The sequence below is a fragment of the Martes martes genome, assembly GCF_963455335.1.
Source record: "Martes martes genome assembly, chromosome: X".
NCBI lineage: Eukaryota > Metazoa > Chordata > Mammalia > Carnivora > Mustelidae > Martes > Martes martes.
In genome coordinates, this window is record NC_137897.1 from 14,422,930 (window position 1) to 14,447,645 (window position 24,716).

The window sequence follows — 24,716 nt, forward strand, 5'->3', positions numbered from 1 at the left end:
ACCCCACACCAATTCAAGCAAAATTTCTAAAGGGTGGGACAGGAAATTGGCACTTTTTAGAAGTTCCCCAGTCCTTCCAATATGCAGGCTGACAACCGCTGATTTGGACCAGGGCTTCTCAAACTTTAATGCACATACTATCCACTCGGGGATCTTGTGAAAATGCCAATTTGGGTTCAACAGGTCTAGAACGGGTCCGAGATTCAGCATTTCTAACAGGTTTCTGGGTGATGCATATGCTGTTGGTCCATGGACCAACTTTAAGTAGCAAGATTCTCAAAAACAGTAAGCTTTTTGAAAACAAGGATCTTATCTTTATAACCTTTGCAGCCACCAAATACCTAGAACATTGCCTAGCAAATATCAATTCTGAATAAATGTTGGCTGAATGGATGAAATGGTGGATGGCCCAATATTCCCCCAGACTATGGATCTACTTCTCTCAATTTTCAAACATCAGAAGTGAGGTTAAGTTGAATGAGGAAGAGGCAGGTATAGATTAGCTACACAAGAAAGCTTCATTTAAGGGGGCCTGGCTGGCTCAGTTGGTAGAGCATGTGACTCTTGATCTCAGGGTCGTGAGTGCAAGCCCCATGTTGGGTGTAGAGATTACTTAAAAAAAAAGTCACATAAAAAAAAGAAAGCTCCATCTATATGATCTGGCTTACCTGTTGGTCTGTACCACATTAACTATTTGTTTATAATTGTGGAAGCAACTTAAAAAGTACCTCCAAAATGTAGGCCACGTTTTCTCAGACATGGTAAGTGCACCAAATATTTAAGTTCAGAAGGGAATGCATAGCTTACAAATGGACATATCAAACCCAACAATGGAAAGATTAAAATGGTTTCATCCGCTGGTCCAAATGAAAAGAAAAGCACTTTGCTCAGTCACTTCTCTTGGTGGTCAGCTGTCCCCACATTCCCCAGAAATTCCCAATTTCCCAGAAGTTACCCAGCATGGCTGAAAAAAAATTTTCATGGCCTTCTCTGATGACTGAGATATAGCTCCAGGAGAAAGTGAGTACTGAACACTTTCAGTGTGGCTGTTAAGTGAGCCTCAGAGTGTCCCGAGGGGGTCTTACACCCTCAGCATCCCACCAGCTATAGAGAAAGCAGTGTTTAATATTTACTAATGAACGTCTTCTGCGTGGAGCTTCAGGGGGGCCCTTGAGAGAAAGATCCATAGAAGCCAGAGCCCAGGAGCACTCAGCTTCGTCTCTGCTTGTTAACACCTCCCCAAGAGATGCAATTATTCTGCATGGCTGGGATTTCTGCTCAGAATTTCCAACATCCCCGTAAGTCAGTTATTAAAGCAGGCTTATCAACATCATGGTTTATGAGGTAAGAGGGGAAAAAGAAGACTACCATCTACCTCAATGTCAGAAGAAATGCCTGGCAGACCATAGTTCATGAGAGAAGCCAAGGAGACAGCCCCAGAGATGAACTCACTCATGGAAATATCACATTCCAGACTAAAAAAACCAATAGAACAGATCAATGGAACCAGGAGCTGGTTATTTGAAAAGATAAACAAAAGGGATAAATCTTTAGCCAGACTCATCAAGAAAAAAAGATAGCATTCAAATAAATAAAACTGGAAATGAAGGAAGAGAAATAACAACTGACACCACAGAAATACAAAAGACTATAAGAGAATATTATGAAAAATTATAAGCCAACAAATTAGACAACCTAGAGGAAATGGACAAATTACCAGAGACATATAACCTCCCAAAACTGAATCAGGAAGAAACAGAAAATTTGAACAGACTGATTACCAGCAATGAAATTCAATCAGTAATCAAAAAATTCCCAACAAACTAAAGTCAGAACCAGATGGTCTCACAGGGGAATTCTACCAAACACTTAAAGCAGAGTTAATACCTATTCTCCTCAAACTATTCCAAAAAATAGAAGAGGAAGAAAAACTTCCAAATTCATTCTATCAGGCCAGCATTACCTTGACACTAAAACCAGATAAAGACACTACAAAAAAAGAGAACTATAGGCCAATATCACTGATGAACATACATGCAAAAATGAGAGGAGAAGTGAGTTGAGGGAAATCGGAGGGGAAGATGAGCCATGAGAGACTGTGGACTCTGAGAAACAAACTGGGGGTTTTGGAGGGGAGGGAGGTGGGGGGTTGGGTGAGCCTGGTGGTGGGTATTAAGGAGGGCATGGATTGCATGGAGCACTGGGTGTGGTGCATAAACAATGAATCTTCAAATACTGAAAAAATGAAATAAAATTTTTAAAAAATGCTCAACAAAATATCAGCAAACCAAATCCAACAGTACATTAAAAAATCATTCACCACGATCAAGTGGGATTTATACCTGGATTGCCAGGATGGTTTGATAGTCACAAATCAATGTGCTACATCACATTAACAAGAGAAAGGTTAAAAACCATACGATCACCTCAACAGATGCAGAAAAAGCATCTGACAAAGTACAACGTCCATTCATGATAAAAACTCTTGACAAAGTAGGTCTGGAGGGAACATACCTCAACATAATGAAGGCCTTATATGAAAAATCCACAGCTAACACCATCCTTAGTGGGGAAAACCTGACAGCCTTTTCCCCTAAGGTCAGGAACAAGACAGGGATGTCCACTGTCCCCACTTCTATTCAACACAGTAGTGGAAGTCCTAGCCATAGCAATCAGACAACAAAAAGAAGAGGCATCCGAATCAGTATGGAAGAGGTCAAACTTCCACTATTTGCAGATGACATGATACTCTATATGGAAAACCCTGAAGACTCCACCAAAAACTACTCAAATTGATAAATGAATTCAGTAAGGCCGGAGGACACAATATTAATATACAGAAATCTATTGCATTTCTATACACTAACAATGAAGTACCAAAAAAAGAAATTAAGAGAAGAATCCCACTCACAGTTATACCAAAAATAATAAAATACTTAGGAATAAACTTAACCAAGGAGGTAAAAGACCTCTACCACAAAAACTACAAAAACACTGATGAAAGAAATTAAAGGGGAAAAAAATGTCACATTCCCAATGTCAACATCCTAGGATCATCAAGGCTTAGGGAAGTCATTCACGGTTTCGTGCCCCCGGAAGCTCATGCCCTCAAAGAGTTTATCTAACTTGTAAAAAATCCTGACTTTTTATTGGGCAAGAACTTAGCAGCTTTTGCAACACTAACTTCTGCTTCTGTCACTGTACATATTATATAACTGGTAATGAGAAACGGGATGAGGAACGTACAAGGAGCAGTAACGGAGGCTCCGCTTGGTCATGCCGATATGAACGGAAGCCGGGATTGATGCCTGAAAAGTATGCAGAAATGCCCCCATGTCTGTAAGCCACCCACACCGTACCTCACACTTTCCTGCTTTTTTTTTTTTTTAAGATTTTATTTATTTATTTGACAGAGATCACAAGTAGGCAGAGAGGCAGGCAGACAGAGAGAGAGGAGGAAGCAGGCTCCCTGCTGAGCAGAGAGCCCGATGTGGGGCTCGATCCCAGGATCCTGGGATCATGACCTGAGCCAAAAGCAGAGGCTTTAACCCACTGAGCCACCCAGGCGCCCCCATTTTCCTCCTTCTTTGTACATACTTTGTGATTGTATATTTTCAACAACGGTGCATGCTACACTGTTGAGACTGGATTTTGAGGTCTTCCTTATAAGAGTGTTGAGTTTTGTTAATGGCGAGCAAGTGGCTCACGGATCAGCTTGACCTGTCAAGGCGTGGCTTAAAGCTTTGTTAGGCTATAGGGTAGGTTAGGGGAGCGCTGTTCCCACGACTGCCCCTTCTGGATTCTTAGTGAGATGCCAGGTGTGTTCAGCAAAGTTTTCCGACCCTGCTTGGCCGGAACTCCAACATCTCCCATCCCTGGTGACTTCTGGGATATTCCCTCAGCTCGCAGCCCACCCACACCCCAGGCTTATTTTCTTCCAGGCCTGGTGGAGTCTTGCCCTGTTGATGCATGGCTTGGTATTTGGCAAAAGACTCAAAGGACTCCTATGTAGAGCCTTCTGGAGCCCTTCCTTTGTACAGCTCGCTCCTCAGCCATTCATTGTCCCAAAAAGTCCAGCCACCTTGGCAGCCCTGAACTACAACCTGTTTCCTCTATCCGATGAGTCTTCTGCTTTCTGTTGGGGCTCCACTGGGCTCTGCTGCAATTTAGAAGAAAGCCAGGGTTGATGTGAAATCCTTTTCTCAAGGATTACATCCCCACGCTGTGTATTACCCAGTGCCTAAAAACAGTGGGTTCATGTATTTTGTCCAATTTAAAAGTTGTCTTTGGCAGGAGGGTAAGTCTCACACCCTTGACTCTATCGTGGCTATAATCAGAACTTATGTTTGCTTAAAAAGACTGTTTCTTTAATTAGAATTTATTTTTTTCTAGGTTTAATAGAACTTGAAGCTCTATCTTTAAAAGTCTGAGCTATTTCAAGGTCTAATTCCCAAAAGAAGTCCTAGAGAAAGAATTTCTAAAATGAAAAGACATACGAGAGTTTTTAATTATCCTAGAGTCTCCTCTGCTAGTCGCATGCACCTTTCTCTAACAGGGAAGGTTGAATGTTCCCTAAGGAAAAGTAGAGTCAGTATTAAACATCGTTATATGGAAAATTTAAATACATGCAGTAAGTCAGTGCCACCCAACTTTTTTCAGATAATGGCACACATATATAATGATAATATGTTCATGACATATCGCTGGAAGCCAAACGCTGTTGAAGGCCATCAACCCAGAGTGGGTTTCGGGCTACCTAAGGCCCTTTCCATCCACCTGGAGAGCTGTGGGGATCACCACCTTATACTCCCATAACCCACTCATAGCACATGGGTTAGGATTTGCCACAGAAGTAATCTTTGAGTCCAGATGTCACTAAGAACTGAGCAAAAAGCTGACCTCAAATCTTGGTCCCCAGAAAGAGAACAGAACTTCCACAGACATTATGAGAGGCAGGCAGCAGGCAGGAGTGAGGAAGACCTGAAGGGATTTTAATAGCGGACAAGCCAGAGCGGAAGCCCCAGAGGCCTCATTACTCACAGCCTGTTTCCCTCTTAGAAAAAGATGCTTCTATCTGAAGCTTCTTCAGAGAACGGCACCCAACAGATACTTCCATACTGGTCCAACTCCAGGGTCACCATTCATACTGGGCATCTCCTGGAATTGTGGGGCATGGCCACTGAGGTTGCGCATAGACAAATATACAAGAATAGCTTACCGATTTCATTATTTTATTTGCAGGCTATACAATCTTAAGTTTCAGGAAATACTTATGCTTTCAGCCTTTTTTCTAATATCAGAATGGAAGAACTTATACTCTCATAAATCAACTTCAAAAATTAGTAATCATGTGAAAAGGAGATATTTGCAGAGAGGACCTTTCCTATGTACTTATGATTGGGCTTTAAGCATGACATGTGCCATTAACACATAAAGGCACGTGAACAAGTCATACACAAAATGCAACTCGTTAAGGAAGCACTTTTACATTTTGGGGGGTCTATTTAAACATAATCAAGGATGCAAAATTATGCAAGTTTTTTTTCCATAGAAATTTCCCGTTTTCTACTTGTTAAGTCATTTACATTGAAATGATAATTTAATGCTAATTTTTTAAAAAGAGTTATTTATTTGAGAAAGAGAGGGAGCGTGCATATGCACAGGTAGGGGGAGGGGCAGAGGGAAAGAATCTTTAAGCAGCCTCCTTGATGAGCATGGACCCCCGCCGGGAGGCTCAGTCTCAGGACCCTGAGATCATGACCCGAGCCAAAACCAAGAGTCGGACACTTAACCCACTGAGCCACCCAGGTGCCCGTTTTATGCTACATTTTGAAAGCTGTTTCTAATGATACTTTTGGCTCATCCAAAGCACGTGGCTAGTAACACAGTCTACCTCTCAAGGATGTTCATCCTATAGCTGAGTGTTCATTTGCATTTATGTTTAGAAAACTGTATTGATTCTCCATCTTGACACATGCTTTTCTTCCATTAAAAGGGTAGTAGATATAATTAAAAATCACTTTGTTCATTGACAGAGACACTGACATTTATAAAGCATCTTATATTATGTTTTAAGAGATTTTCTTAGCTCTTGCCCTACTAAGAGGTAACAAAGAAAGCTGTTATGGATGAAGGTGGGGGAGTATCTTCATTTCACAGATAAGGACCAGGAAGGAATATGAGGTAAAGGGCATGCCCATGACCATTATGAATGTCAAGATCATCCATCCAAGCCAGCTGTAGCAACTATTCATAAATTCCTAAATCCCTACCTTCCCTTTCCATTCTTCACCAGACATATCTATATTTCAGTTTTCAAAGGAAAACTTATTCCTTGGCATAAAAATTTGTTTGGGGGTCTTTTTCTCTCTACTCTGCGAATTTGGCTTATAGGCCATGTGCAATGAGTGAAAAATACAATTCCCAGGTCAAATCTAGGCCCTCAGGCTGCTCAGCTGAGCCCAAGCCTGACTGGTAGCGTGTGGTTACATCTGTTTGCCACCTTGGGGGAAAAGGCTCTGATAAGGGAGATCTGCGGTCTTGTGTTATAAAAAATATTCCCAGGAAGACTGAGGACAAAACCAATGTCCTTGAAATTCACGCAATTACTTATCAGGCAATTATTTAGTCTCAAATCGCCTTGTAAGAAAAACAGACCAATCAATATTCTCTTAACAGTAGCTTTGCAGAGCGCAAGTTCTTAATTTTGCCAAAGTTCGATTTAGCAGTATTTTCTTTCATAGACTGTGTCTTTGGTGTCATGTCTAACAACTCTTTCTCCAATGTTTTCATAAATAACATTTTGTGGTTTTGGTTTTACATGTAGATCTATGTTACATTTTAGTAGAACTATTTCACATGTAGATCTACTCAGTCCATTCTGAGTTAATTTTTGTAGGATGTGTTAAGTTTAGGTTAGGGTATTTTTGTTTTTGTTTTGTTTATGGATATCCAATGGGGCCAATACCACTTCTGAAAAGACTACCCTTTCTTTCTTAAATTCTCCTTGCTCCTTTGTTGAAAATTAATTGGCTATATTTTTTGGGTCTGTTTCTAGACATTCTATCTTGGGGGCCAGCAAACTATAGCCCATGGACCAAATCTGGCTTGCTACCTATTTCTGTTCATCCCACTGAGAAGGGTTTATACATTTTTAAATGGTTTTAAAAAACCAAAGAAGAATATTTCAAGGAATGTGAAAATCACACAAAATTCAAATTTAAGTGTCTATAAATAAAGTTTTATTGGAACTCAGCCATGCCCATTCATTTACTTCTATGGCTTGCTTTTGCATAGTTGCAACAAAGACCATCAAGCCTAAAATATTTACTCTCTGGCCCTTTACAGAAAAAGTTGGCTAAGCTCTGATCTAGAATATGAGGCTCCTTATATATATCCATGCAGAACCTCAGGGGCTCTCTGAATGCCATTGTAAAAAAAAATGCTTGTAAGGACAGAAGCTTTAAATAGAACCTCCGAAAGCCCTGAGGAAGGCAGAAAAGGAATGCAGTTAATAGCCAGCTACCCTTTCCAACTAGGACTGAAAAATAAAAGCCTGAAGTAAAACTATTCTTACAAGGATGAATTGTACTACATTATCTAGTTAACTAGAAAATGGAGGAAATTTAAGTCTAAAAGGTATTTATTTTTAATGATGTTTTTCTTAAATATCTCTCTGAGTCATAAACTAAGAAAAAACACTTTTAATGTGAAAGATGACAGGTTAATGTCATGAATATAAGGTATTTTTATAAAAATCAATTGGAAAATGACACGTAAAATTTTCAACTTGAGTAATCATTTTAAAAAATGCAAACACCTATCAGATTAGCAGAGATTAGAAAGAACGATAATATCCAAGGATGACAAGGATAGGAAAACATATTCGCACACACTGCTGGGGAGGCTAAATTGGCACAATCTTTCATAACATCACTCAAATATATTTAAAAGGAACTGAGGCAGCATTACAGTTAGCTACTTATCATCAAGAAATAATAACAACTATTAACATTTCTACAGCACTCACTCTGAGCGAGGCATGCTAAGTGCTTTACCTCCTTTAACTCATTTAATCTTTGCAATGCCAGGAAGTAAGTACTAACATCATCCCCACTTCACAGATGTGGAAACTGAGGCACAGAGAAACTGAGCAATCTCCCCAAGGTTATACAAGTAGTAGAAAGTGGTAGAACCAATTACACATGCAAGAGTTTACAAAGCAATGACCGCATGCAACATGGTCTAAAATAAGGAAAACCTAGAAACAAATTAAACATAAAAGAGAACCGTGGTACTTCGTACAACAGGACTCTAAGGAACCATGCTGCCGAAGACAGGCAAGATATGTTTGCAAAAAAGAGGGTTACAAAATAATGTGTGTGTATGTGATCTTATTTTTCTTTTGAGCTGAAATTTGTGTGTGTCTCTGTGTGTGAAACATTTGGAAGACTACAGCTCAGATACTGAGAGGTACCGAAGGTGGTGAGGTCACAGGTGATTTCGACTTTTCCTGGTATTTATCTATTTATTGTTTTTCTTCTCACTTTTTCCCTGGAGTAGGTATTACTCATATACTTTTAAAATACTATCTAAAAGTACATCCCATGCCACTTTCCATCTCAGAAAAGCATATTTTAGTAAAATGTAAATGGGAACATAAAGAGCTTTGTGATACTTTCATAAGACAGAGGTTATAAAACTATAATAAATTACTTCTTTCCTAAGAAAAGTCAAAAAATAGATAATAAAGGGGAATTTCAGGGAAAGTGCTGAACTGAATTTCAGGACAGTTCAGTACATGAAGTAAAAACTTCCAGTCACTGGACATTTGTTTTTTTCTTCTTCCCATAATAACTTCTCAGAGCACTAACGAGAATTCAACTTTTATATTTCTAAAGCCCTTTGAGCCACAACATCTCATTTAATTCTCACAATGGCCCTCTCTGAGTAATACAAACAGAAAGGTTGGCAATGGAAAACAGAAAGAGTTTCTCTAATTCCTTGAGACACCTGCAGGTTTTTCTGTGTGTTGCAGGAGAAAAGGAGCCCGTGGCGGTGTTGCACGGATTACTAATGTCTTGCCGCTCTGGACGGGGGTGACCGTCAGGCTGAACAAACGCAGGGTCCCTTTCAACAGTTCGGCATCACTCGCGGGGGCATAAAAAGCTGGGGAGTCTTATCAATGGCAAACTCCTCTATCAAAAATCTGCCATCATGGCCGTCAGAATTGGGGGGTGGTACTGTTTGGGCTGTCTCTTGGTAAACGAAAGAGAAAATTTCTACCACATCAAGTCCTACGTTTACCAACCTCATCTAATTTAAAACTGTGTTTATGATAATAAATGAGCTCAGTGAGGAAGAGTTTTGATCAAACGTACTTACGGTATCAGGATTCTTCGCAACGGTTCCGGTGTTCTGGTTACTTTAAAGAGGAAGACAAAACAGAAAGCCAACGGTATTCCTTGGGATTTCTAATGCTCTCAGGAGGAGATATATTGTGGCTTCTGTCTCTAGGAAGGACATATGCAGTCTAACAAGGCAGGCCATACCACAAAAAATACGTCCTATGACACAAAAGACTCATTTGGTGAACGCTGGCGTTCTTCAAATGTGTGTAAGCCCAAATGATCCCGGCCCTATGCTTAACTTCTTCATTCACTCATGAAACATGTCCTTCTAATGGGTCTGTCAGTGTGTCATCATTTTCAGGGTGACACCTGCTAATTTACTCCTCACCCTTGAAACCACATTTAATCCTAGCATTTTAGCTCTGCTAAAAGCTTCAGCAGTGCAGAGAGAAGGGGTCAAGGCTTTCTTATACCAGCCCAAGAACCTTTCTTGAGATTCCTAAAACCATTTCCCTTTGAGGAAACATCCTTACTTCCTATGGGGCGGGAAGCAAGGAAGTGGGAAAACACGTCTCTCGTGAATAAGTGTTTCAATTAATGAATTAATCAGAGGGAGGCAGGAAGGGAAAATAAACATTAGAACAAACAAAAGAACACATAATCACAGAATGACTTAAGAAGGAGCTCAGGACTCCCACCTATCTCTTTCTCCCTCTCCTCCTCCCTCCCTCCGTCCCTCCCTCCCTCCCTTTCTCTTCCTTCCATCCTTCCTTCCTTTCATTCATTCTTTCTTCATGCTAAAAGCAACCAGAAAACTAAGTGGGACCCAGCGGGAAGAAAGAGGAAGGCAAAATCAGCCCTCACGGAAGAAAGCAGAAGGAAGGGGGAGAAGACGGCTTCAGGCACGGAAAGAACCAATATTAGCCCTAAGCTGAGCTCATCATCTCCTCCGCACTGATGATCATTTCATTTCTGTGGAGGTGACAGTGGAATCAGAAAGTCACGGATGATCCTGACCCAAAGCGATCACAAACATGGATACCACCAACATGCAAGCAGACAGGGTAATGGCATGGTAATACCGCTTCCCTGATTAAATAATGATCACATCTTTAAGGTAGAAAGAAAATTTGATAGGCACTTGCCCTAGATATCCAGCAACAGAGGATGACTCTGTGAGTAGACAAGCCGCCTCTGGGAGCGGCTGAGCCCCACCTTCTAAGAGCACCCGACAGCCCCACAAGGCAGCTCAGGCCCCACAACCCTGCCCTAGTTCTGCCCCTGGCATGCTTGGAGTCCCTGGGAAAGTCACTTCTGTGCTCTAGGCCTCTGTTCCTTCTCTGTGATCTACACAGGACACCCGTGGTCCCACCTAACTTCCAGGGCCACCATGAGGGAAAGGAATGGCGACGAGGGGCCCTGGGCTGCTGCTGCCGCCAGCTACCCTCGAAGCGTCCTGCACTGGGAAGCCACGGTCACGCACATAAACGGACCCATTATTAACTGAGGTGCTCAAGAGTTGTCTAGAAGGGAGGAGCGTAGAGATGAAGGAAGCTGCATTCCTAACTCCGCCCTCACAGCAGGTCCAGCTCCAAATATTGAACGGTCCCTGGTTTGAAATATCCTGAGGAAAAGGTGAAACTCTCACCTCATATTTTTTTCTCTTCTTGAAAAGATTTTTAATTTATTCATTTGAGAGAGAGAGAGCAAGTGAGAGCACGAGCGGGGTGAGGGGGAAGGGGAGAGGCAGAGGGAGAAGCAGACTCCTGGCTGAGCAGGGAGTCCTAGGCGGGACTCGGTCCTGGCACCCCGGGATCAGGACCCCAGCTGAACGCTGACGCTTAACCACCTGCGCCACCCAGGCACCCCACTTTGCATTTTTTCTTCTATTTCTACCTTTATCTAATCTTCCAGCTTCCTTCTTTCTTTAGGGCACATCTATCAGTCTCCTTCCCCTTCCTTCCATCTCCATGCTCCATGATTTTTATCAATAATATTAGCTTTCATAGTGTTTACTTTCATGTTCTCAAATAGGCTATACCCATGAAGAAATGAGGGCGGGGGGTGTCTGCTTTGTTAGGGGTCAAAGACACAGCTACTCAGGGAGCTTTTTAATAAGAAATATACACTTGAAGATCCTTGTTTACAAAGGGCTCACATGGGAAGCCCTTCCTTCCAGGTTAGGGGGGCTGAGGCCAAGAGGCTGTTGGCCAAGGTCAGGAACATCAGCCCTCTCCACAGCTGGGCTCACTTACCCCCAGGTGGCAGCGGTCTGAGCAAGGAGCGCCCGGAGGTGGCCACCGTTATAGCTGAACCCCAGTCTGGGCCTGCACCAGCCTGCTCTCAGCCTTTCTTTAGGGAGCTTCTCTCGTTGTAAACCAGACCCAGAGGCTTCTGAACCCTTTCAACCATGCTCTGAGCACAAATCACGAAGGCAGGGATGGGGGCGGCAGGAACACAGATGAAGGAGCTATTTTTGAGTGACTGGAAATAAAAGCTAAACACAGGTGTGTTCTGTGCAAATGGAAATGTTCCCAAATCCACAAGAATTCTTTATAAATAAACTAAAAAACAAACCATTTAGGTTGCCACATTTCATCCTAGTTTCCAGGGACACACACAAATAGTTCAGGTCTTTGCACATTATTTCAGGAACCGTGGAGGGCTTACAGGCACCCACTAAGGGTGTCTGACTCATTTTCTAGAAAGCTACACGAAATGACAATCTAGGGCTAAAAACGAGGGCAATGCCTGCCCTGTGACTCCTGCCACAGCCCAGAAAAACAGGACAAAGGGAAACCACCTTAGTTAACTCTGAAACAAAAACAATGACGGAATTTGGGGTAAATTGAGAACCTCTCCAGCCAAAGAAGTTGAATTTAGACAACAATGATTCAGGTCTTTCATCTCAACTCATACACATAATAAAGCAGCATATCAAAATACACATTAAACAAATCATAGTGAAGCTCTTCTCTTTACAGTATCAACAGCACACATTCATCTAAATGAATTTATAGATGATTCTTTGAGGAAGATGTAAGAATTTTCTATAACGTCAGCAGGGTATGACAGACTCAGAGTCCATTTTCCCCCACTTTTCAGCAAGTAAAATACTTAACGGCATATTTTTTCTCCAAATTCTTGCTGAAATCTCACCCCTTGTGAATTCTGAGCTATTTTCAGGCAAGTCTTCCACCACTGTTGCCCCCCCTCCCCGCTTATAACATGGTGTTCCTGCCCCAGCAGCAAACTGGGCCCAATCACAAGAGCCCTTCCTTCCCCATTTCCAAGGTCAGAGAAAGAGCAACCAAAGCTGAAGTGACAATCTATGTATACGCAGCGCCTTAGCAAATCCTCAGAGCAGCCCTGCGAGGTCTGCCTTCTGGCTGAGGAAACTGAGGCTCAGAGGGCTTAAGTGAAATGCCCAGTGACACACAGCCATGAATGGTGTTGCTGGGATTCAAACCCTGGTTTCTCTGAGCAGGTAGCCTACATGGCACTTGTCATTTTAAAATGCCTCCAACCAAGTGGAACGTTAGGTCAAGGCTGGCAGATATTTTTGGGGAATAAAAGTCAAAACCGGCAGAAGGACAGGATATCAAGAGACCTGATTTCACAGACCATACAAAAGAATAATAAAAACAAAACTGATAGTGCACAGGGGACATTTTAAAGTAACAAGCTAAAAATGGGCCCAGGTACATAATGCAGCATGAGTTAAGACCGGCTGTATTATTAGCTATTGAAAAACCAGCTAAGTGGGTTGACAGAGGGCATTCTGGGCAGCAGGAACACGGCTGGGGTCAAGTTAGGGAGGATGCACGAGCAGGTTGGGGACATCCCAGGAGAGCTTGCTGTAGAACAGTGATGTAGACCAAGGCCAGAAAAGCCAGACTGAGGCCAGAGCGCCTGGGCAAATGGGTGCTAGGAGAATCGAGCTGGATTTGACAATAAAGGGGAGGAAAGTTGCTAAAGACTTTCGCTGGAGCAGAGGGGTCCCATGAGCAAAGAACCACCATTAGGAGATGATAAAACGAGGGGGCTGGGGTGCCAGCATCCCTCCACCCCTGGCCGCCCCAGCGTTCTCCTCTGGAGCAGGTGCCATGGAGGGAGCTGGGAGAGGAAGGAAGTAGAGAGCCTCTGGCCTGGGCCTGGCTCTCCCAAGGACATGAAGAGGCAGGGACACAACACAGGAAGGCAGAATCGCTAGGTTCTGGCGCTGCTGGGCTCACGAGCGGGGGTCGGGCTGACGGAGGGCGAGCAAGAGTGAAAATGACACAGGCGCTCTCGGCCTGAGGAGAAGGAGCAGGGCATAAGCCAAGTCAAGGGGCCAAGCGTACGGCAAGGATAACGAGGTCACGTTTTGCGAATGTCATAATATTATTTATAAGCTGCTTCCGTTGCTAAACTGCACCTAACTACAGGAAGCTAGGAAAGCAGGGACATCTGGCACGATCTCCCGGACAACTGAGACCAGCCTTGCACAGCCGTCCGTTCCTCTCTCCCGGCCGTGCACATGGAGGATGGAACCAGGAGACAGTCTCTTTCTGACTAAGCTCTTTAGAAAAATTCAATTCTTTTTATCAGATTGGATCTCAAGCTGGTAGGAACAAAAACATCAAGACGAATGTGTTCTCATCATATGTAATCAAATGACAAGGACAGGAATATAATATATTCAGGTAGAAATAGATGTATTCAGATAACAGACCATCCGTGATAGGTTCCCCCCCTGCCAAACCTTATTAAATATTATTGGCACATCTGGTTTTTGGTTAAAAAGAGGCTGCCCCCCTCTGAATGAAAAGAAAAACAAAAACAGTAGAGTGCCTCCCCCCATTGCAAAGCATGGGTTACTGCGCTCTCCGGGCGCACGTCACAGGGGAAAGTGATCTACCCCTTTCCCTGTAGGACTAATACCAATTATCTGTGCTGATTATTGAACTATTCGTATTATGCTTTACACCTATTTAGCAACTTCTTTATTCTGAGTGTTCCGTGCAGGGTATGGTTCAAAATAGGAAACGCGCCGTGCAGAAGCCGCCTGAAGGAGGCGCGGCTGAAGGTTGAAGGGGAAGGTGGGAAAGAAAGAGAACCACGCTGCTTCCTTGGCGGAAAGGAACAAGACGGGCCGCATTTTACCCGGCTCTGATTTCCTCCTGCCATGGAAAACACTTAACAGAAATACGCTAAAATGAATGCGGGAGAACAGCTTACATGTAAAACAATGGTCAAGTTCTTGGCCTCTCAGCAGCACTGGGAGTAGTTTGCTATTCCAGAAAGGAATTCCATCACTTAATGGACACACTTGGGGAGGCGGGAAGGGGCCGTAGGCAAACCCCGTGATCCCCTCCCTCTCTGTAATGGCCACAGAGCAAGACCCAGAGCCTACTTCCCCCACCCTAACCCCTGCCTGTTCTCTCTCCTCTTCCCGCACTCTCCACCCTGCCAATGCTTTCCAGCGCTGCATGAGCACAGGCAGCCATGACGACCCCCAAGTCACGCTTGTCCCGAGAGCATCACGTGTTCCCTGCCACTCACTTGGACCTCAGAATAAAGCCACTTAGACATCTTAAAGATGGGTCAGCTTTTCACCGTACGCGACCATCATGAGAATCCTGTATCTCAGACAAAACGTCATCTATTCTAGGAATCATTTAAATAATGTATCTTTCAACCACCTACTTGGTGAGTACCATTGCATGAAAGCATAAACAGTACATGGTTCGGGCCCTGTTAAGCTGTATCACTTAACACGGATTTTTATAGCTCTCTGTATGTTTATAGAGCTCTGCCTGCAGTGATGATAAAATCATCCAACCTTCTTCGCCCAGACAAGACAAGCAAAATTCTCTCAGCCATGCTACCTGTCTTTGATCGGAACAGCACACGTTCTTTACACGTTTGCTGCCTGTGAGGCATTACCTGCATTTTTAAAGCCCCTCTTTGGATACCTCAGGACAGGGCGGGCTCTCCAGCCAAGCAGGCCGCCTACTGGGTTAGCCGCTCTGGGATGGAGTTTTCCACCAGGCCGTGCCAATCTGCAGCTGGCTCCAAGGCCAACAGAACCTATTTGGTTTTCAAGTTTGTTCACTCACCTGGATGTGTCAGGCTTAGCCCGATCAAGAGAAAAGACGCAAGAGTCTTTCTCGGGAGTTCAGGAAATGAAAATCAAATGTTTAAAGGCCTAAAACAAAAGCTTGTACTGTCCAGTCAATGCCTCCAAGCGGCTCGCAGCTTCAAAGGCAGGAGGGAAGCTTTGCTTACCTTATTGATGAGAGTCACTATATCTCCTTCTTTGATTGTCAATTCATCATCATTCTGTGCCTCATATGGAAATATTACTTTGCAGTAATCCTTGGCTGTAAGAAGAAAAGACAATACAACCTTTACAATGCCTCTTCTAATGGGTGGCTCAGGAAAAGATGCCCACTCTCACATTAAGTTCAGGGAAAAGCACACTTAACAGAGAGGATAAAAGGATTGAATAAAGAAAGGGTCACGTGCAAGAAACGACCTAAGATTGCTCATCTGGGGCTCACACTTACTTATTCTCTTCACTTTTTCCCCTTCACAAATCATGTGATGTCATCAAGTGCCGTTGACTGCTTTGCGTCTCTCAGGCAGAAAACCAAAAAGATTTCCTTGGTCTCAGGTGTATATTTTATGTGCTCTTTATTTTATATACCATTTTCTATACTCTTTGGGAGCATGTATAAGCAGGCATGATCTACAAAGAGCAAAAAGCTTCAATTCTGCCCTCACGGCCTTCTTCCACACCTCACTAAATCAGAAACAGGTATCTGTGTATGTTAAATGCTTCCAAGGTACTCAAAACAATTAAAAAAAAAAAAGACTCCATTACGGTACATCTCCTGAGACAGATATTTCTATGTGAACATGTGTCAACCACAAATAGCCAACAAATACCCACTAAATGTTCTTTATATACATGTGTATACTGGGGAGACAAACTGGTTCAAATATGTCCCAAGGCCTCTCTGTGGGAAACTATTTAGGTGAGGATGGTCATTAGCAAGGATGTCCCCCAAAGACAGAAAAACACTGAAAACCAGTTCAAACATGCCATCAGTTATATGCTTTTGATGTCTATCTGATGTTAGCGGCGCCAGACTGACTCAGTCAGAAGAGCATATGGCTCCTGATCTTGGGGTTGTGAGCTCGAGCCTCCACGTTGGGTGTAGAGATTGCACAAGTAAATAAATAAACTTAAAAAAAAAAAGAAAGCCAATCTGATGTTAAATCTTCTCTATTTACGCAAAAGCACCAGTTTAGGAGAGAGCAAAAACATTGTCAGGTATCCAGGAAAGTAAAACTTGGAAAAGTGGGGTTCAATGACTTGGGATTGAAGGTAGAAAGGAAAATTCCAGAGAATTAGTATCTACTGGGACAGGCATTTGTTATTCTGCAGCTAAGTCAACAATCCTAATGGCTTTAGATGGCCTTAGATATTTCCCAAGCATCAGGCCAGTTCCTGCAGACAGATCATAACTTAGAGCTATATACACAAGTATTAATTATATTGTCCCTAGCACAATTTACATGACTGAAATGTGGGTTTTTTTATTATGGTTGATGTCACATCAATCAAAGAGAGTGATATATAAAATAAAGGCAATAAAAAGATCTGTAATACAGACACACTGTGGTCTAGGGTTGGTTCAGATATGATGGGAGGGCAGGGAGGAGAGAGGGAGAGGGGGCTGGGAAAGAGAGGGACTCACTTTCTGTGGCAAATAGTTTTGCTTTCTGTCCAACGGACAGAGTATATCAGTTATATCCCCTGTCCTAGTGTTGGAAACCTTTCATCTTAGGTACTCTGGACCCCGATGCCTTTTGCTCATTAAGCCATGCTGAGGGGCACTGGTTTTAAATCCCATCAATATTAATCGGCCTAAAGGAAATAAAAGCAAAAATGAACTTTTGGGACTTCATCAAGATCAAAAGCTTCTGCACGGCAAAGGAAACAGTCAACAAAACAAAGAGGCAACCTACGGAATGGGAGAAGATATTCGCAAATGACAATACAGATAATGGACTCGTGTGCGAGATCTATAAAGAACTCCTCAAACTTAACACACACAAAACAGATAATCATGTCAAAAAATGGGCAGAAGACATGAACAGACACTTCTCCAAAGAAGACATACAAATGGTTAACAGACACATGAAAAAATGTTCATCATCACTAGCCATCAGGGAGATTCAAATCAAAACCACATTGAGATACCACCTTACTACCTGTTAGAATGGTCAAAATCAAAAAGACAGTAAACAACAATTGTTGGAGAGGATGTGGATAAAGGGGAACCCTCTTTCACTGTTGGTAGGAATGCAAGTTGGTGCAGCCATTTTGGAAAACAGTGTGGAGATTCCTCAAAAAATTAAAAATAGAGCTTCCCTATGACCCTGCAATTGCACTACTGGGTATTTACCCCAAAGATATAGATATAGTGAAAAGAAGGGCCCCAATGTATGTATGTACCCCAATGTTTATAGCAGCAATGGCCACAGTCGCCAAACTGTGGAAAGAACCAAGATGCCCAGGGCGCCTGGGTGGCTCAGTGGGTTAAGCCTCTGCTTTCGGCTCAGGTCATGATCTCAGGGTCCTGGGATCAAGTCCTGCATCGGGCTCTCTGCTCAGGAGGGAGCCTACTTCCTCCTCCTCTCTCTCTCTCTGACTGCCTCTCCGCCTACTTGTGATCTCTCTCTGTCAAATAAAATAAATAAAATCTTTAAAAAAATGTTAAAAAAAAAAAAGAACCAAGATGGCCTTCAACAGACGAATGGATAAAGAAGATGTGGTCCATATACACTATGGAGTACTATGCCTCCATCAGAAAAGATGAATACCCAACTTTTATTTCAACATGGATAGGACTGGAGGAGATTATGCTGAGTGAAATAAGTCAAGCAGAGAAAGTCAATTATCATATGGTTTCACTTACTCGTGAAGCATAAGGAAGAACATGGAGGACATTAGGAGAAGGAAAGGAAAAGTGAATTGGGGGAAATTGGAGGGGGAGACGAACCATGAGAGACTGCGGACTCTGAGAAACAAGCTGAGGGTTTTGGAACAGAGAGGGGTGGGGGGATGAGTGAGCCTGGTGGTGGGTATTATGGAGGGCACGTATTGCATGGAGCACTGGGTGTGGTGCATAAACAATGAATCTTGGAACACTGAAAAAATAGAATAAAATTTAAAAAATATTAATCTGCCTAAAGATTCTTAGGTCCACAGTTACTTATGTTTCATCTCTCTTTAATTAGTAATAGCAAACCTCCCAAACTCTGAATCAGCCAAATATTCTAAAAGGAGGGAAAAAGCTAAGCATCTTTAAATTGGATAATGACAGCTCTTTACCAATTTTCCTACTGACTGTGCTAGTGAAATATGACTATCCAACCTCAGAACTTCCAACACTGAAGTAAATACAGCATTACTGAAGAACTGCCCTGCAGCGTCCCAGTCTGAAGAATAATTCATTGGACTGAAGTCATGGAAATATTTTACAAACAAGATAAGACACCTGTGGTCAACAAAGGGAAAAGAAGCATTGTTTCTATTCCTTTCCATCAAAAAAGTTCATTAAGTGAGGTAGACATTTGTTCACAGGAGCCATTCCCCATCTTCTTCCCAGTTCATATAACCCTGCTGCAATCAGGTACTTTTCTGGGAACAGGGAACCCCCCCCCCCACGGCTGTGGAAATAAGTGAGATATGTCTAGGCAAATAATGTTAATCTCACTCCCCTTTGTCAATGATTGTCAATGTGATCTACTTAGATGTGAGAGGAAATCTGCTGGGAGAGGGAGTGAGGCTGTTAGATTTTGTTCCCTGATTAAAAAAAGGATTGTGAGGAAAATAGTTGCCCCTGCCTTTTTGTTTCAACACTGTCTCATCCTTGTTGGAAGACAGTATAGTGTTTGGCACTGTTGCAGTCATATTTCAACCATGAGAGGAAAGCCAGGAAAATCACAGAGGAGGGGACTCTGAGTCTTGACACCACTGAGATGTCTGTCAGATTAACCAACGTTAGGGGGCCTGTCTCTGGATCCCTTGTTACCTGACTCCATTAAACTGTACTGCTTACCGCCACTTTGTGGCTGCAGAGGTCTTTATCACTCAAAGCAGAAGGTACCGTGACAAGAAGGAACTCCGTAGAAGAGGACATCTCCAGTTACCTCCCCGGAAACTCTTGACTATAACCTGCCTCCACTCAGAAATCCTCTTCCTATGCATCTGTGTCACTCCCTCTGCCCCCATCTCTTCCTTTGTTACCTCAAGAACTGGCCCATAGCAGGGGATCAATAAATGACTGTGGGATTGACTTATAACCAACATAGTGAGAAAATATTTATAAAAAACTACTAGTATGCCTTTAAAATGTTTCACAGGGCCATTTTGTTTTCTGCCCAGGTTCGCTATTAGTTAAGGAGGGCAGGTATACCCCTGCCCTCCCCCCTTTTTAAAAACAGCTTTAATGACACAATTTTCATACCAGAAAATTCACCCATTTTAGTTATATGCTATGAATAGTTTTAATAAATGTATATAGTTATATGACCATCAACAAAACCCAGTTTTAAACCATTCCCACCATGTACGCGATTTTATGTGTGAGGCATTAGACAAAGAGTTATCTGGAAGGCACCAATTTCAGATAAAAGGAGGAGATGCAGGTATCAGTGGCTACTCTCAACTACCATTGTCCATGAAGCAGGTTTTGACATCACACTTGCCCCCTTTTGCATCACCATAACCTGATGCAGCTCCCACTCAATGTTTCTTGATCCCCTAGTGATACCTACAAAGTGGAGGAAAATTTGAGGGACAGCTAAACAGGAGGAGAGTGTCCTGGGCCAGGAGTCAGGACTGTCAAGACTAAGTTCAGTCCCAGCTGGGCTGTCCTGAGCATAAAATCTGAGGCAGCTACGCTGTAGCTTTGGACTTCAGTGTCCTTAGGTGTAAAATGAGAGACTGGCCACGGAGGGATGAGAGAAGAGTCTGGTTAACTTCCGCAGAGCACTTTTTAGCAAACTTCAACTTCTTCCAAAACTCCAATATAAAACAACTAAAAAAAGAGATGCTCTGGTTAAATTAGAGAGTGGGGCTGGCCCATCCCCCACCCGGGACCCTGAAACAATCTCAGTGAAGCTCTGGAGGCTCCAAAAACCACACCAGACTAGGCCTGAGTTCCGGCCACCTCTGACATTCCATGCTTCTAGTCACGGGCACTGAAACTCAGCTATCTCCAATCAAACACGGCAACCAGAGGCTCCCACTTTAAGTCCTCATGATATATTTAAAGTAAGATTTTGTCTTTACCACTGAGGCATTTGGGTCCTAATTCAGCACTACTGGAAAATAAAAACATGTTGTCAGTTTGCATGTACCAGTAGTTTTAAGATACTAAAAAATAAGTGAAAAAATGAATGAACTCTGAGACTATGATTTGAATTTCAGAGCATATGGAACAAAGATGTTCCCTACTTTAATTCAAACATTTCTTGAAGCACCACCACGAAAAAGACATTGTCAGTTCTTGAGCCTGTGATATGCAAGTCACTACCCATTGTACCCTCGTGTAGAAGTGACGAACTAATGCCTGGGGAAAGGCAACGGTGAAGGATGACAAGAAGAAAGGACAAACGCTAGAAGAAGCACAGAGTCACTCTGACGAGGTATGGCTGTGGTGTTGCAGAGGAAGGCATGATTACATTCAGGAGGGAGTTCATAAAGGAGGAGGCATTTGATATGTCTTGAAAAAAGAATATAATTCCAAGTGCTTTTGGGATGGGGGAAGATTAGAAATTTTAAACGAGTAGCAGACAGAGAGGGAGAGGAAGGGAACGAAATGAATTTCTGGAGGCAGGCATTTTCCATTTATTCATCAATTAGATGGATTTAATTAGTCCAAGATCAAATAGATGCTCACATGCGCAGAAAAAAAAAATAAAGGCACAACTTATCCAGCAACTGAGATGAATTTGTCTCTATCTTTAAAGAAAGATTTTTAAAAAAACCTGAGGAATTAGCCTAAGACTGAAATCCTGAGTTAATTCTTGAGCTCTTTTGTCTTTTTTAAAAATATTTACATATTTATTTTTAAGTAATATCTACACCCAGTGTGGGGCTTGAACTCAACCCTGACATCAAGAGTTGTGTGCTCTACCGACTGAGGCAGCCAGGCTCCTGTTGAGCTTTTTTGTCTCAGAGTCCTTTAAGAACCTGATAAAAACAAAAACCAAAAAAACAAAAAATAGTAATTCCTTCTTTCAAGAAAAAGGAAAAAAAAAGACACATTCAAAGGTGCAGAGAAAATGCTGTGTAAGATATCAGAAGGTTCAAAGACCCTAAGACCTTTGCCTACTTCCAAATCAAGATCCCCTATTCTAAGTACTGATAGGTATTCCACTTTTAAGAAAGTTGTTCTATTAAAACCCCAAGAAGTCCAATCATGATTCACATCACCCCCCCACAACAAAAACTACATTACTTCAATCTCTAGACTTCTAGAAATTTACATGAGATTAAAAACAGACTGCTTAAGAAACTGAACTCACATGCCCACAGCCCATGACTCCCTTCAGATGGTTTTATAATCTATTCATACAAAAACAAATAAACCAAGTTAAAAAAATTCTCTCAGCTTAAAAAAAAATAAAAGCAGAACAAATAGAATAAATATATCAGCAAGCAGAACACACACACACAGACATACACACACACACAGACACACACACACACACCCCCCCAAGGAAATAACATTAAATGCAGGACCATTCTCCAGGCTCAGTTTTAGGACATGAAGATTGAAATCCCATGTGTCACAGAGGCTGGTAGGAAGCCTTCCAGAACTTCCAGCAGTGGTAGAAAGTACCAGGTCACGCTTAGAATTCTTCTCCTTTGGGATACCAGAACAAAAGTATCATGCTCAGCGTTTCTACTTTCACCAACATCAAAACCTAAAGTTCTTTCATTAAAGTGACAAATACTATCTGAGGCACTACTGGTTCATAATCACTTATCCAGAAGCCCTGGAGACAGAATTTTTCAGATTTTAGAAAGGAAATGTATTACATCCACGCAATGGGTAACATCCTCACAGCTGGGACCTGGGGCTATACCCAACCATCAAATACATTAAAATTCTGCAACAAATGGATGATTTGTCCCCCCAACTAGGATAAATAAAGACTATATATAAATGCATGTTAGTCCAGGACAAGTTTTATCACTCAACAAGAGATAGAACCTTTTAGTTTTCCAGCTTTTTGTATTTTGGAAATGCAATAAAGGTATGGACCTGGGTCACATTCTGGAGGAAAGAGACTAAGTTAAATAAGACTGGTCACTGGTTCTCAAGGAGCTTATAACCAAGGAGAGGGAATGAGGCACAGAGCTCCTGACAAGGATAGAGTGATGTCTCCAGCATCAGAGAATCATGAATGGGGAATCATTTCCCAAAGGAAAGAGTCAGGCTCCCTTCTAAGAGGAGTAAAATGGCACCGGGCTCTGTAGAATGTTCTAGGACTTTTACCAGAGGAGTAGGAGTCGAGGAGGTGTCTCCCAACCATTCCTGATGACAAGAATGACGTGGGGCACCTGTTCCTTCTATGCCTTCCCAGATTCCCTTCTCTGGGGGCTGCCATCAACAGGTCTGAGGCGGAACCAGCAATCCACATGCACCCTGGCGATTCTCATCAACAGGGAAGCTTAAGGAACAGTCTACATCAGTGGTTCTCATGCACGAGTAGGCATCAGCATCAGAGGAAGGATGTGTGAAAAAAGAACCCCTGAGGCTCCTGATCCTGGAGGGCTGAGCAAGGCCTGGAGATCTGCATCTCCCAGCTCCCAGGTGATGCTGATGCTGCTGGTCCAGGGAGCACACTGTGAGAGCCACCGATGCAGCCAGGGGTGTTACCAAACCCTCAACGCTAGAGAGAAGCAAAACAACAGTGGGGACTTGGAGGGTGGGCCCATGTGGTGGGGGTGCCACGGCTGGGTGTGGTATATGATAAACGTAGACAGAAAAGCCAGTCCTGGGTCAGTTTGAGGATCCAGGGCTAGCAGGGAGGGCTGGAAAGAATCTTCGCTTGTCATTTGCTCAGTAAATATTAACTAAGCATCCACTGTGCGCCCAGCAGCAGAGATGCGGCAGTGCCCTTGTAGAGCTTAGTTGAAGTCTGCACCAGCAGCTTGCAAATAGGGTTCATTTGCTCCCCGGGCGGGCACCGGCAAAGCCAGGAGACATCTGTGGTTGTCACAGTAGGAGGGGTTGGTAACAGCAAACGGCATCAAGGGAATGGAGGCTGGGGAAGCTACTAAACATCCTGTAATGGGCACAGAACAGTCCCCACAACAAAGAGCGATCTGGTCCAAATATTAATAGTGCCAAGGTGGAAAAACCCTGGCATACACTCAAATCCACAGGGAAACGAAAACAAGGCACACATCACTATGTTGTCAACTCGATGAGCCCAAGGCCTGCCTCCACGCAAAAGGTGACCACGACCCCAAATCACAACGACCATCTCTAGTCCTAGGTCCTGCTGGGAAATTGACTTTCAAATTCTCCCACAACCATGAATTATGGCACTGTTTAGTCTCTTGCTTTAAAAGAAGGAATTTTTAGAAAAAGAAAAAGAAAAAAATCTGACAAGCAAAGCCTTTCTGTCTTCTCGTCCAGAGCTCATCACTGCTCCCCTCGATGGCACTTTCTCCTGCTCAGGTCAGGGGAAGCTCTGGGCCTTTGGGAGAAAGGAAATCCACAAAGATAACACAAAGGGAGTTAGCTTTTGTCCTCCAAGAGGACTGTACTTGAAAACCAAGTCTCCAGCAACATGGGCAGCCTGGGCACCCTCCCCGGGAGACCCCCACTCGGAATCAGGACAGAAATTCTTGCTCTGGGTCCATGAAAAACACCTGTCAAGGTCTGTGTTGGAGATACTTGATGCGACCCTGGGTTGCTGAGCCTGAGTGTGTTAGGACACATCAAATGTGGGAGGAACTACCGTGTGGAGAAGAACACTTGTTTCAAACTGGACATGCCTCACATGAGTTTTGGGGGAGGCAAGTGAGCAAAAAACACCTCCCTGGAAAAGGTAGCATACAAGAGCTCCCAGGTAAAGCTGGCAGATAAAACCCAACATAACGAAATAGACCCTTTTTTCTGATATTTCAACATGTGGTGAGAAAGCAAAACTTAGCTCAGAATGAAAAAGTGAAAATCTGCCTAGCCATTCATCAGGCGGGCATACCAAATGCAGACACCACCAGCTGCAAAGTAAATGAGAAATAGTATTTCTCCCAAGCATGCACTGCAGCTGGAAAGGGTC

At 43.0% G+C, this 24,716-nt stretch overlaps 1 protein-coding gene across 2 annotated transcripts in view; it reads right to left on the reverse strand.

Moving 5' to 3' along the window:
• SH3KBP1 (SH3 domain containing kinase binding protein 1) overlaps window positions 1-24,716 on the reverse strand; it is a 338,393-nt gene that overhangs the window by 70,249 nt on the left and 243,428 nt on the right. For both annotated transcript variants that reach the window (XM_080831325.1, XM_080831326.1), the window contains one exon: window positions 15,621-15,715. In XM_080831325.1, the coding sequence (XP_080687451.1) occupies window positions 15,621-15,715 (95 nt within the window). The remainder of the gene's footprint in view (window positions 1-15,620; window positions 15,716-24,716) is intronic.